Source organism: Miniopterus schreibersii, assembly GCF_964146895.1.
Source record: "Miniopterus schreibersii genome assembly, chromosome: 18".
Taxonomy (NCBI): domain Eukaryota; kingdom Metazoa; phylum Chordata; class Mammalia; order Chiroptera; family Miniopteridae; genus Miniopterus; species Miniopterus schreibersii.
The window spans coordinates 2,823,511-2,838,576 of record NC_138121.1 but is presented as its reverse complement, the minus strand read 5'-3'; the positions used below and the strand labels follow the sequence as shown (position 1 = coordinate 2,838,576).

The 15,066-nt window shown below is 48.6% G+C and overlaps 1 protein-coding gene across 1 annotated transcript; it reads right to left on the bottom strand.

Annotated features, from left to right (window-relative positions):
• Window positions 1–7,016: 7,016 nt before the first annotated feature.
• KLK13 (kallikrein related peptidase 13) lies at window positions 7,017–15,066 on the bottom strand (the record flags this gene model as incomplete). Its single annotated transcript, XM_081120020.1, has 5 exons — window positions 7,017–8,220; window positions 8,571–8,707; window positions 9,893–10,161; window positions 10,427–10,616; window positions 15,015–15,066. The coding sequence occupies 5 exons, from the start codon at window positions 15,064–15,066 to the stop codon at window positions 8,032–8,034; spliced, it is 837 nt and encodes a 278-aa protein (XP_080976146.1). The 3' UTR covers window positions 7,017–8,031.

Sequence of the window (15,066 nt, the reverse complement as noted above, 5' to 3'; positions counted from 1 at the left end):
TCGTTCCGAAACCACCTAACTCAGCCTCTCCCTTTTGGTGGATTTTTGGGAGATCTGGTTTATTGGGATGCAATTTACATGCAATAAAAGCCACACTTAGCTTCCATCAGGAGCTGCCCTTCTGGAGCCTGGGCCCAGCGTTGCCCAATCCTCTGACGCTTCCAGAAAAGCAGGAAATTCAGATTTATGTGGGGATGTTTCCCAACTTAAAATATTGGCCAACCTGCCCCCCTAAAACAACCACCACCACCCCCAAAAAAACAACTATGGATCCAACACAGTCTCCTCCCTTCCCACTCCCCCCTCCCTCTCCTTCTCTCTGCCTTTATTTTTTTTTTTTTTTGAGTAAAATTCACATAACATAAAATCCGGCGTTTGAACCATTTTAAAATCTACAATTCAGTGGATCCCACTACATTCACATGTGTGCGACCATCACCACAATCTAATTCGAGAACATTTTCATCACTTAAGAGCCCTCACGCACATTAAGCTGAGGTCCACCAATGGAGAGATGGGCTCCATCCACACAGTGGAATATTATACAGCCATAAAAGGAATAAAGCAGTGACACATGCTACACCATGGATGAACCTTGGGAACATGAGGCTGAGTGAGAAAACACCCCTCTCCCCCCCCAAAAATGGACTCAAGCGGCCACATGCTGTAGGACTGCGTTTATCTGAAATGTCCAGAGCAGGCAACTCCACAGACACAGAAAGCAGACTAGCAGCTGCCTGGGACTGAGGGCAGTGGGGGTGAGGAGTGATTGCTTCGTGGTTCTCTTTGACACACAGGTGCAGCCTGTGGCTTCTGGTTAAAGCCACTCCCACTTTTAGTAGCTGGAGGCGCAGAGAGCAGGGATTGGCTGGTAGCTCTGAGCACCTTTGTCAACTCCCCCAGGAAGCCCTCGGGGCTCTCCAGTCCCAAGCCTCCCACTTTACTCTTGGGTATCGTCATTGAACCCGCCACCCCGCCACCTGGCCATAGGTGTGGAAACTGAGGCACCACTAGATGAAGTCACGCACACAGCTGGCAAGTGGCAGAACCGGAGTTTGAACCCAGGCAGGCTGTCTCCAGAGCCTGTGTTGTTCATTGTTATCCAAATATATGAAGCAACCAATGACTGACTGACTGAGTCCTTGTGTGAACAGATGAATGTGAGCCCTTTCCTGCAGGTTTCAAAGAAAGGCTTTAAAAAAAAATTGATTGATGAGAGAGAGAGAGAGAGAGAGAGAGAGAGAGATGGATTGGTTGCTCCACTTATTTATGCATGTATGTGCCCTGAATGGGGATCGCACCCGCCACCTTGGTGTATCGGGATGATGCCCTTACCCACTGAGATACCCCGCCAGGGCAAGAGGATAGCTTTTGGAATCATACAGACTGGGTCGAACATTCAGCGCATCCCATGACTCACTGAGGGCCAGTGAGCCCACTTGCTGGTCCTGACCTTGGTGGGCCCATTTGAAAAGTGGGGCTGGGAGGAAGCTAAATATCTACACACAGCTTCCTCTCAGGATCATCAAACATGCTAACAAAGATGGGTGGGGATGTCAGGTAGGTGAGCTGTAGACACTATCAAAATTATCCTTATCAATTTATTTTTTATTTTATTTAAAAAAATTTTTAAATAGATTTTTACAGAGAGGAAGGGAGAGGGAGAGAGAGAAACATTGATGTGAGAGCATAACATCGATCAGCTGCCTCCGGCACATGCCCCACGGGGGATTGAGCCTGAAACCTAGGCATGTGCCCTGACCAGGAATCGAAATGGCACCCCCTTGGTACATGGGACAGTGCCCAACCAACTGAGCCACACAATGACTAGTGGCTACCATACTGAACAGCGCAGCTCTGGATGGAAGTTCCTTGAAGTTAAGGTCTGTATCTTATGCTTCATGCTCTCTTTTACAAATAATTAATAAATATCTCTCTAGCTCTTAAAATTTTTTTCTTTGCATTTTATTTTTTCAATTTTAATTTTAATTTTTTAATTGCAGTTAAGTGTCTATTAGTAGATGACTGGATAAAGAAAATGTGGCCCAGCCCAGCTGGAGTGGCTCAGTGGTTGAGCATCGACCCATGAACCTGGAGATCAAGGTTCAATTCCTGGTCAGGACATGAGCCTGGGCTTCGGCCTTGATCCCCACTAGGGGGTTCACAGGAGGCAGCCGATTCATGACTCACTCTCATCATTGCTGTTTCTTTTTCTTTTTCTTTTTTCTTTTTTTTAAATATATCTTTATTGATTTTAGAGAGAGGAAAGGAGAGGGAGAGAGAGAGATAGAAACATCAATGATGAGAGAGTCACTGATTGAGCCCGCAACCCGGGCATGTGCCCTGACTGGAAATCAAACCCTGATCGCCTGGATCCTAGGTCGATGCTCAACCGCTGAGCCACGCCCGGCAGGGCAATCATTGCTGTTTCTATCTCTCTCTCCCTCTCCCTCCCTCTCTCTGAAATCAATAAAACAATTTTTTTTTTTTAAAAAGAAAGAAAATGTGGTACATTTATACAATGGAATATTAGCCATAAAAAAGGAACGAAAACTTACCATTTGTGACAACATGGATGGACCTAGAGGGTACCACGCTAAGTGACTTAAGTCAGACAGAGAAAGTTAGTTTCTTTATAAAAAATGTGCGAAGCTGACTTAGATGACAAGAATCTTTTTTCCCCTTGGATGTGAAGAAATATCAGCTACAACTTGATGCTACAACTTTCTCTTTTGTCTATCTTTCCACCTCTCGCATTCGATTCTCTGCTCATTCATTCAGTCACTCAACAAACACTCTGAGATCAGCCCCACAACCCTGTCTTCCTACCACCCTTCCCAGCAAAACATCCCTTTGGAGATCTACTCACTGCTTGCACCCTGTGGCCACACTCTTTTTGGGTTTCCACAGACTTTCATGTTGAGCAACCGAGTGGTCACCCGCCTGTGCTTTTCTTACTCAAATTTCCCACAGCATTCCACATGCCACCCGCTCCTCTCCCGGCTTCCGGACGCCAGGCATTTCTGGTTTTCCTCCTACTTTGTTGACTCTCCTTCCTGGCCTCCTGCATGAATAGGCCTTTTTTCCCTTCACAGGTGTCTGTACAAACAAGGGTGTTCCCAGGCCCCATCCTAAGCCTGCATATACCTGACAGTTTCACCTGTCACCTGTCAGTGGGGCAGATTGGTTCTCAGGCCTCTCCCCAGCTTCAGGCCTGTGCCTCCAACAGCTTCCTGAATGACCCAGACTTGGCTCACCTTCTGTCCCCCATCGGCCTGTTCTCAGACCCCACTCTGTCTGTGTGGCGGCCCCACCTCCACCCAGTCCCCTGGTTCAGACCCTCAGGAGTCCAATCTTATCTAGGACCCAGTTTCCTTTGTTTCTTCTGAGACATCCCATCAGCTCCCAGGATTGTCTTAACTACCCACTCGCTCCCTGTCTCTGAAACCTGTCTCCTGAGCTCCTGGGGTCCCAGTCCCTTTTGCTTCCAAAAAGCCTGACCTGGGTCTCCTGCCTCTTCAACCCTCCCACAGCCTGTCTGCTTCTCTCACCTTATCGTTGAACTTGTTAGAATCAAAGGTTGGCTTCAAAGCCATTGTCCCCTGTGATATAATTTATAATAACAAATCTATGTTTGGCCCTGGCCGGTGTGGCTCAGTTGGCTGGAGTATCGTTCCATACACCAAAAGGTGGCAGGTTTGATTCTCGGTCAGGACACATGGCCAAGTTCAGGTTCAGGTTCAGTCCCAGGCAAGAGGTTGATTGATGTTTCTCTCTCTCTCTTAAAAAAAAAAAAAAAAAAAAATTTGAAAAATACCATTAAAAAAAAAGACTTTCTAAAGAAAAAAAGAAATTTGTTAGGTTTTCATCCCAGTTCTGGCACAGAACCCCTAAAACCCTTGGAATTTCCTAAGTGAAGAGAGCATAAAGGTATCTCTTGTTAGGTTAATGAGGTGACTTTTGGAAAACACCTAAGGATGGGGGCTGGTTTCCTGGGGGAACCGACCATGTGATTAGAGGGTTGGAACGTTCAGTCCCACCCCACCTCCCCCTCTGGGGAGGCGATAGGAGCTGGAGGTTGAATCAGTCACCAATGGCCAAGGGCTTAATCAATGAAGCCTATGTAATGAAGCCTCCATAAAAACCCAAGAGGACAGGTTCAGAGAGCTTCTGGGCTGGTGGACACATGGAGATTTGGTGAGAGTGGTGCCCCTGGAGAGAGCATGGAAGCTACGCACACCCTCCCACAGGCCCTGCCCTCCGCATCTCTCTCATCTGGCTGTTCCCGAGTTATATCCTTGTATAATAAACCTGTGATCTAGTAAGTAACATGTTTCTCTGAGTTCTGTGAGCTGCTCTAACAAATTAATTGAACCCAAGAGGGGTGGGGGGTCAGACTTACAGCTGGCCGTCAGAATCAAGGTGACAACCTGGACTTTGATTGGCATCTGACACCGGGTGGGATGGGGTGGGGGGCGGTCTTGTCGGACTGAGCCCTCAGCCTGTGGGATCTGACTCTCTCCTGGTAGACTGCGTCTGACTTGAGTTTCAACTGTAGTACACCCAGCTGGTGTGCGAGAATTGCTGGGTAAAGTAGGGGAACCCCACCCCACACATTGGAATTGGGTGAGGAACTCAAATCCTCCCATTAGCCCTGAAAAGTCCAGCCTAGTTCCTTATACAAGGCCCACTGTTGAGGCAGTGACTGGGCTTGGCCTGGACCCTCCAGATTGAAGGGAGACCATGGGGGGAGTACGGGAATGTGTCCCCATCAGCCCGGATGGGTTCAACTCACTGGTGAATTGTCCTTAGTCTAGGCGGGCACTTCTGTGAACCGGGGAGCTGACATTTCCCCAACAGGGGCCTTGAGAGCATGAAAAGGGCTTCACATGCTGGACTAGTGTCTGGAAGTGCTGTAATCCTTTGACACCCCTCCCTCCTGGCTTTTCTGTCTCTTTGGGTCTCCACCACTAGCTTCACACATTTCCCACTGCCCAGGTCCCCATTGTTATTAAGATTTCCCCGGGCAGGTCGCCACGGGAAAAGGTCGGCACGTTTCGCCTCCCGGGAGAGGGAGGGAGGAAGAAAGGCTGAGCCGCCCAGAGCTCGCCACCTGGCTGCCTTCCTGGTTTAAGGTGTGGGTGGTCACAGTCTCCAGCTCAGGTATGTCTTTAATTTTCTGTTCCACAGGAAGGATCTGGGCGGCCACCTCTCACTCTCTCTCTCAGATCCCAGCTGTCACCCCAGGCAGCTGGCTCGGGACCGGCAGCCTTGGAGACGGGGCATCACAACAATTATATCAATGGGAGCAGCCGTGCTAATGGCACCTGACACAATAACCCTCACTCGGTACCCGGTGTTCTCTCGGGAGCTGGCCACACACCAACACTATTCACCTTCCCAAGAACACCCCGGAGCACGTGCCATTAAAAAGAAAAAAAGTTTCTTCATATATTGAGCTGGTTCGTAATCGTTCAGCAGAGAGAGTTGAGCTGGTGATGGGTGCGAGAGACTCCTTGTTTGTCTCCATTCCCTTCCGCTGTCTTTAAAAACTGATTTAGAGAGAAAGGGGAAGGGAGAGAGACAGACAGAGAGAGAAAGAAAAACACCCGTTTGTTGTTCCACTTGTTAATGCGTTCACTGGCTGACTGTTTTTTTTAATTACATTTTTTTAATGTTGACGTTATTGCAGGCTTTCCCATGGCGCTCCTCCCTCTGCCCCCCACCCCGCCTCCCCCGCTTTGGCCTTCACCACGCTGCAGTCCCTGTCGCATATGTTCTGGAGCGAATCCCTCCAACTGCTCTATCGCTGGTTTACTCTTCTGTGTGCCCTGACCCTGGTTCAAAGCGGGAACCTTGGTGCATGGAGACAACACTCCCACCCACTGCGCCGCCCGGCCAGGGCGGCCGTTCTCTCTCATTGTGTATATTCATTGTCCCTCCTTTGCTATCTTTACTATTGTGTATCTTTGCCACTGTTTTTATTATTGCGTATCCTTTGCTCTTATCTTTGCTATTCTATGTCCTTGTTATCGTCTCTATTACTGGGTATCTTTTGTTATTGTATTTATTTTTGTGTAAATTAAGATAAGGCCTTACACTGAGGTTGAGGAAAGGAAAGTAACCTCTATGTTTTCTGCTAAAAAAACAACAAATAAACAAAAAACCCTGGTAGTTTAGTTGGTTAGTGTCCTCCTGATACTCCAAGGTTGTGGGTTGGATCCCTGGTCAGGGCACATACAAGAATCAACCAGTGAACGCATAAATACACGGAACAACAATCGATGTTTCTCTCTCTCTAAAATCAATAAAAAGGAAACACTTCGGAATGAAAAAAGAAAAACACACCAAACCCTCCATTAAAAAAAATTAAGCCCTGCCGGGCGTGGCTCAGCGTTCGAGCATCGACCTAGGATCCCGAGATCGCAGGAGGCAGTCGATCAGTGGCTCTCTCATCATTGATGTTTCTCTCTCTCTCTCCCTCTCGATTCCTCTCTCTGAAGTCAATAGATATATTTATATATAAAAAAATTAAGATGAAATGCACATATAAAAGTAACTATTCCAGGTGCACAGTTCAGTGGCATTTACTACATTCGCAATGTAATTTTATTAGTATATGTTATAACAAATTGTGTATTGTTTTGTGTGCAATGTCTTCTTCCCAGAACATCCTATTTAAAATAGCAACTCCACCCACTCCCCTAACACAACTTCCTTTTTTCCTCTCATTTATTTTATTTTTTTCAACGCAACTTTCTATCCCTTCAACTCCACTTTTTTGCTGCCTGACAATGTATTTCTTTACTCACCTTCTTTATAATGTGTCTCCCTACAAAAAAAAAAGTAAGCTCTGCAAGAGCAAAAGGTTCTATTTAATTAACCTCTGTCCACGATAGTGCCTGGCTTATGATAGGTACCAACATTTAAATAAACAAAAGTATATTTACCCACACTCAGTGTCAGCACTGAATACGTTTGCTGAGAAAAATAAATAAATACAACACCCTTGGACACTCAGCAAAGGGGTTATTATTGACATCCAAATGTAGTATTTTATAGGGAACCTTACAAATAATAGTGGTAAGCCCTCAACATTTATCCTCACAGCAGTGCCCTGAGGGAAAATGAGAAGCCCTGTTTTACAAATGAGAAAAGAGGCGGTGAGTTTTATGACTTGTTCAAAGTAGGCACTCCGGTGGCTTGAGCATCTGACCATTGTGTTCTGGGGTCACGGGCAAAGGTGTAACCATAGTAGGGGGCATTGAACAGGGTGTCCTTGGAGGAGACAGATGGACAGGATATCTGGTGGACAGCGGGGTCCAGGCATGGGGCCCCCCTTGGGATACTGAAGCCCATCGCTCTAGATCCTAGAATGGGCATGGGGATTTGGAGACGGGGAATATTGCCAGAGGCAAGATGTTGACAGAATGTGGGATGTGTGTTGGGGTGGGACATTTGGGAGGTCCAGAACTATGTGAGAATGAACTGTTATGAGGGTCAAGGTTAGCTGTGATGCCATTCAGAAGGGCATAGCATAGAGGATTGTGGGCACAAGAGAATGTTTTCAGAATGAAATGTCATGGGAGTCTAGAACCTTCTTGAGTACCAAACGTAGAAGGATCTAGAATGTTGGCAGTGAACAAGTATCTGAAGGGGTATAGGATGTTCTCAGGAATGGGCATTCACAGGACATGAATGTCATTGGGATGGGATGGAGGCATCAAAGCATTCACAGATAAAACATTTGGATGGTGAGCTGAGTTTATGCTGAAACAATTGGGAGACCTGGAACATGTCTGGGTTGGGACTCTCGGGGGACTGAGGTATTTCAGGGATACAACGTTGGGTAGACTGTGATGCTGGCAGGGACTGAGTGCTTTTGAAACTCAATGTCAGTTGGGATGGGACATTTTGAGAACATGGACCGCTGGTTCAAGTGGAATGTTCTGGAAGGGGCAGAGAAGGGCTGGGCAAACTGAGGAACAGGGGCTCGATGGATGGAAGGAGGCTGGCAAGTTGACCCGCCTTTTATTGTGGGCCCTTTGTCCATTTCTGCTCCTGAGTTTTCTGTTCTCGGATCGTTTCTTGAATCCATGAAACATACTGAGAGACTCGGGTGTAGACGCCAGGCCGGTTGGGCTGCCCGCATGGGAAGTCTCCCCAGGAGATGATACCGTGGAGCACTCCGTTACAGACCAGGGGGCCTCCCGAGTCGCCCTGAGTGGGGGAGACAGAAAGGTGGGGTCCGTGCTGAGGCCAAACAAAGGCAGAGATAGGGACTTGTGGGGAGAGAGTAAAAGGTGGAGAGAGACAGGCACGGAGGCATGTCAACACCAGGATCTGGGCAGCCAGTGTCAGTCAAAGCCCAGGCTTAAGATGAATTATATTTGCCATCCCTGGGGACTCCTTTTTGTCTTGACCTTCTACGCTAGGGGATATCTCACCTTACAAAGACTGGTTCCCCAAAGGCTAGAAGCAAGTCCTTTCCCTCTGGCATCTGTCCCCACCTCCATCCTGGCTTCCCACCCTGGCCCCTGGCAGCCCCCCCCAGCCCCACGTGGCTTCACCTCACAGGAGTCCTTGCCGCCCTCTTTGGTGCCGGCACACAGCATGTTGCGTGTGATCTTCCCCGGGTAGATGTTGCGACACTCCTCATCGGAGCGCAGCTGGATGTTGGCACACTGCAGGGTTTGTGGAAAACTCACTGGGGAGGAGAGAGAGAAAGGTCTTAGGGACATCTGTCTTGGACAGGCCGTGAGGTGGGAGTTCAACAGGAGAGTTGGCAGAACACAGAGATGGAAAGAGGGAGATGGGCGGAGAGATGGAATATAGTTCGGGGGAAAGTGACGGAAGAGACAGAAACGGGGGGGAGAGTGAAAGGAAAGAAAAGTGGAGGGAGAGACGGGTCAAGGAACTGAGCGAGAAGAGATGCACATGGGGAGGTAGAGGAGAGAACTGACGCAGAGAGAGTTGGGAGAAATAGGGAGACACAGGAGCAACGGAGAGAGTTGCAGGAGAGTGGGAGGTGGGGGGAGAGATGGGGCATGCTGGGCATGGACAGAAAGGTACAGAACAGGCCGGGAGAGCCCTGGGGACAGCACGGGGCTCCACTGCTGGAGACCAACTTTATGTTCACATATATATAACTTATACACAGAGTATATAGCTGCTTACATTTTATTATATTTGATAACTACCTATCAAAATATTTACTTTATAAATTATATATTTATGTATGCATTTAAGTATATTTACTCATAATATACAACTTATATACAAATATATTTAAATAAATGCATATAGAAATATAATTTAGAAAATAAATCTAATTTTTATAATTTGCATATTTATATAAGAGGTATAATGTATATTTTTATAAATATTTACATAATATATAGAATATACTATAATTTTATATACTTAAAGACATATAACTATATAGTATATGATCTATAACATTACATAACTTTATATTTATAAATTTATATAAAGTATATATAACATAACTTTATATAGTTATAAATTTATATTTATATAAGATATAGACAAATTTATATGTTATATGTAATATATGTAACTATATTTTTCTTGTTTCTTTATAACTATATATTTTTTATTTTCATTTTTATATATAAAGGAATCCTTGTCCTGGCCAGGTAGTCAAGGTTGCAGGTTCGATTCCCAGTCAGGGCCCACACAAGAAGCAACTAATGAATGAATAAATAAGTGGAACAACAAATCAGTATTTCTCTCTCCCTTCTCTCTAAAAATCAACAAATTAAAAAAATAAAGGAATAAATAAAGGAATCCTCCTCCAACCTACTCTCCCGTATCTGCCCATTTCCCCGGTCACCCTGTGAGACCCCAGGCCACCCCTGTGGATACCTACCCCGGGGGCTGATGGTGGTGCCCCAGCCGGACACCCGGCAGCAGGTGCCGGCGGGGAGGCAGTCGCTGTGCGGGAGAGGCAGTGTGCGGATGCGGCTAGTGAGCAGCACCGGGGCCTGCAGCTCCAGGAGCATGATGTCGTGGTCGTGGTTCAGGTGGGTGGGGCTGCTCTGGTACAGGGGGTGGGGGATAGAGCGGACCACGTCCCTCACCTGCTCGCCCGCCTCCCTGTGCCCCAGGGCGTGCTTGCCCAGGTGGACTCTGTATCCGCTGCGGGCACAGGAACAGGCTGGTTAGAGACGACAGGCCCCATCCCAGCTCTAGCCTCTTCCCCAGCTCACCTTCCTCATCTCCAAACACATCTCCCTCCACATCAACTGCAGTCCCATCCAAATCCTCTACTTCGAGTCCATTCCCACCCCCAACCCTCTCTCTCCACCCAAATCTCATTCTCACTCATTCCCCTCCCAACCCGAACGAACTCCCCACCCAGTCCCATGACCAACCCTACCCCATTCACCCTGGCCCCACTTACTCCTTCAGACAGTGTGCTGCCGTCAGGACCCATTTGGGGTGGACCAGGACTGCCCCACAAAGCAGCCGCTCCTGCACAAGCAGGGCTGCCTGCCAGGGCTGAGAGTGGGGAGCGCAGGTGTAGCCACCTGGGAGAAACCCATTGGTCCCATTGGTGCCATTGATAATCTTGGAATATTCCTGAGAGATGCCTGGTAAAGAAGAGACGATGTTAAATAACTGGGGTTCAGGCAGAGGAGGAGGTGTGGAGGTGGAGTCCCTGGGCTTGGGGGGAGGGTTGGAATTTGCCCTTGGTGACCAGGAACTGATGATTCATTTCTTGGGCTCTGGGAGTTGCTGTTTTCTAAGTAGTGGAGATAAGTCAGGGCAAAGAGATGACAATGCCCTTTTCCATAGAAGTGCCATACCCTCCATGGCTGGGATGAAGGCAGAGTTCACCGAATGAGGATGCTTCTGATGTGCAGAAGTCTGGCGTTCCCTCACCTGCATTTTCTCTCATCTCACCATGGGGATGGATTTCAAAAGGTAGAAGTGAGATGGACCTCCACAACTACCTAGGCAACATCCACCCACCCATCCACCCACCCATCCACCCATCCATCCATCCATCCATCCATCCATCCATCCATCCATCCCTCCCTCCCTCCCTCCCTCCCTCCCTCCCTCCCTCCATCCATCCATCCATCCATCCACCCACCCACCCATCCATCCATCCATCCATCCATCCATCCATCCATCCATCCATCCATCCCTCTATCCATCCATCCATCCATCCATCCATCCATCCATCCATCCATCCATCCCTCCATCCACCCATCCATCCATCCCTCCCTCCCTCCCTCCCTCCCTCCATCCATCCACCCATCCACCCATCCATCCATCCATCCATCCATCCATCCATCCATCCCTCCCTCCCTCCCTCCCTCCCTCCCTCCCTCCATCCATCCATCCACCCATCCACCCATCCATCCATCCATCCATCCATCCATCCCTCCCTCCCTCCCTCCCTCCATCCATCCATCCATCCATCCATCCATCCATCCATCCACCCACCCATCCATCCATCCATCCACCCACCCACCCACCCATCCATCCATCCATCCATCCATCCCTCCATCCACCCATCCATCCCTCTATCCATCCATCCACCCATCCCTCCATCCATCCATCTTTCTAATACCTATTTACTGGGTTCCTCTATGGTTTTAAATATCATCCATAGGCTAACTACTCCCAAATTCAAAGTTTGCAGGAATCTGAATCATCTGACCTTTGCTAATCTTTTTGACCCCACCTCCCACCTCTCTCCTCTTCACTCACTCTGTTCCAGTTTCATGGATCTGTTCCCCAAACAGACCAGACCCTTTGCACTTGCTGCTTCCTCTTTCTCAACAGCTCTTTCTCCAGACCCACACTGTTCAATATGGTAGCCAACTAGCCACGGGGGCTATTTAAATTTAGATCCATTAAAATGAAACTTAAAAAATCAGCTCTTCAGCCACACCAGTCATATTTGAAGTCCTCAAAAGCTCCAAGTGGCCAGCGACCACCACATTGGGCACTTCAGAGACAGGATGGAGCTAGACCTAACATAGTGTCTGGCACACAGTAGGTGCTCAACCAATGTTGTATGCACCAGGCACTGTGTCTGGCCCTGGACACAGCAGCTGAAAATGGAACAGAGAAAGTCCAGTCCTGAATCTGCCGCTTTCCAGCTGGGTGATCCTGTTACAAGCTGCCAACCTCAATCTTAGCTATAAAGTAGGGAACAGTTTCATCTCTCATTCAGTAAAATATTACATCTAAGACACACACTGCATTCAGTAAGTGGGGACTGTTGCTATTATTAGCTGCAGCAGGAGGGCCCCAGCTCCGTGGCCGGCAAGTCCCTTCCCCACCTACGTAGCAGTGGGATTAGCCAAGTGGTTCTCAAAGTTGGGGACAAAAGTCATTGGTGGGCACAGGGTCATTTTAGGTGGTACCGGGATGAAGCATAATTAACATCAAATTGCATCCTCAGACACCGTGTCACTGCCCAGTTCTCTTCAAATTCTGATTTTATCGATGGTGCTGATATGTTTTTAACACCTCTCTAATCCTCTCTGAGCTCACTTAAAAAAATGTTTTCATTGATTTTTAGAGGGAGAAGAAGGGAGAGGGAGAGAAGGAGACACACACACATCAATGAGAAAGAAACATTGATCAGCTGCCTCCTGCCGCCCCCTACTGGGGATCGAGCCCACAACCCAGGCATGTGCCCTGACCCGGAATTGAACCTGAGACGTCCCTGTGCATGGGCCAACAATGAACCAACTGAGCCACACTGGCCAGGGCTGACTCACTTTTTAAAACCCAAAGGGATGCCCTGGCCCATGTGGCTCAGTGGGTAGAGCATTGGCCCAAGTACCCAAAGGGTCACGGATTCGATTCCTGGTCAAGGGCAAGTACCTGGGTTGCAGTTCGATCCCCAGCCCCTCCCTGGCCCTGATCACGGGGGTGCATGGGAAGAGGCAGCCAGTGGATACATCTATGTATCTCTTCCTGTCTCTCTCTCCCTCCCTCCTTCCCTTCCACTCTCTCTAAAAAAAAAAAAAAAAATCGATGGAAAATATATCCTTGGTCAAGGACTAACAGAATAAATAAATAAATCCCAAAGGGAGCAGAGCCCTCGGCCTGCAACCTGAAATTTCTTAAGTTGAACCATCTGCAGTTACTGTTTGGGGGAAGGTTAACGATTTCAGGTGGTCCAACCCAATAAACATACTGTTTTCATTTCATTGTGCAAGATTTATTTCTTTTTCTCTTTTATTTATAGCAAAGAATGCAGTTTTCCACTTAGGACCATGATATAAACTTTACTTTTAATATGCTTTCATTTAAGTTAATAATAATAGACTCCCTTGGCTGGTGTGGCTCAGCGGTTGAGCATTGACCTAGAATCCAGGAGATCACGGTTCAATTCCTGGTCAGGGCACAGGCCCGGGTTGTGGGCTCGAACCCCAGGCGGGGGGCGTGCAGGAGGCAGCCGATCAATGACTCTCTCATGGCTGATGTTTCTCTCTCTCTTTTCCTCTCCCTTCCTCTCTCTGAAATCAGTAAAAATATATTTAAATAATAATAATAATAGACTCTAAGCAGACCATCAGGTTTAAAATAATGAAGATGGACTGCCAGGACGTGAAGTCCAGAATTGGGGGGCGGGGACAGGGCAGGCATGGGTTAGGATTCTGACTCAGGCACCACTGCTGTCTTTGGGGCAGGACTCTCCTGTCAATCTTGGGTTTTTCAGCTGTGAAACTAGAGTAATTATAGTTCATGTACCTCTTAAGGCTATTGAGGATTCCACAAGCCAATGCATGTGGAGCTCCTAGCCCAGGGCGGGGCACCCAGGAGGGGCTGGGGACTTGGGCAGGAGTCCTGGGAGTGTAGCCAAAGGAGACAATCCACCCCACCTCTAGGCCAAGGGGTGGTGCTGAGTGCCAGGTGCCCTTGGACCCCTCCCTCCGTCAGGTTTCAGCTCAAGGGTCTAGTCCTTGGAGGGGGCCTTCCAGGCAGGGAGCTGCCATCCCTAGGCTCCTGGCTTGGCCCCTTGAAGCCATCCCCTCCTGTAAGGATTGTAACTAATTACTCACTAATTATTTGGGTAATTGTTGGAATGAGGTCTGCACCCGCTAGGCTCTGTCTCTGCTTACACATCACTCGGCACATGGCCAGGCAAGCAGAGCTGTTGTTCTACAAAATTATTATTCAATTTACTGGGGTGACATTGGTTAATAAAATTACATAGGTTTCAGGGGTACAATTCTATAATACATCGTCTGAATGAATGATGCATGAGTGGGAGAGAGGGCTTAAATGGGAGGGGATCAACTCCGGGTACAATCAGGTAGTTCTGGGGTCACCCCAAGAATGAAAGGAAGGACTGGAAGGTTCTGGAAGGGGCTGAGAATGGATAGAGAATAGTACTAATAAAGTAATAGTGACGACCAGCTTTCCATCCATTCTATCTGCCGGGCAGTTGGCGCAGACAGGTGTTACCTCATTTTAATATTCACAACAGCCTTTCGTGGAAAGGACTGATCCAGGGGTGGGCAGAAGCAGGTTTACAGAGTTTGCTCTTGTAGCATTATTTAGTAATCATCGTATTATTTTCCATAGGAACACCTGTAAACCTACTTTTGCCGGCCCCTGTACGTTCCCATTTTACAGATGAACAACCGAGGCACAAAGAAGCGAGGGCACTTGCTCAGAGCGGCCGCGGCAGGATTCGACCCTGCGCGTGCGCGGCTCCTCCGGCTCAGGGAGGCGGGGGGCGTGGGAGGCGCAGCCGCGGGGTACCTGGGGGGCTGGCGGGGGGATTTCCAGCGCAGAGCCGGACAGACAAGGGGCCTGGCGGGGACAGGGGGATGACCCCAGCCGGGAAACCAGGTCACTCAGGGATAAGCCGGAAGCTTTCGGGGCTGTCCCCGCGGGACCCTGCCCGGAGTGGGCGGGGGCGAAGCTCGCGGCCTCCACGCCCCCTCCCCACGGGGACCCTCCTACCATTGTCTGGGGTTCGCCACCGCGCCTCCGCCCCCGCGCATTCTTACCGCCTGACAGGGCCGTGGTCAGGAAGGCGATCACCGGGGCCAGGGGCCACAT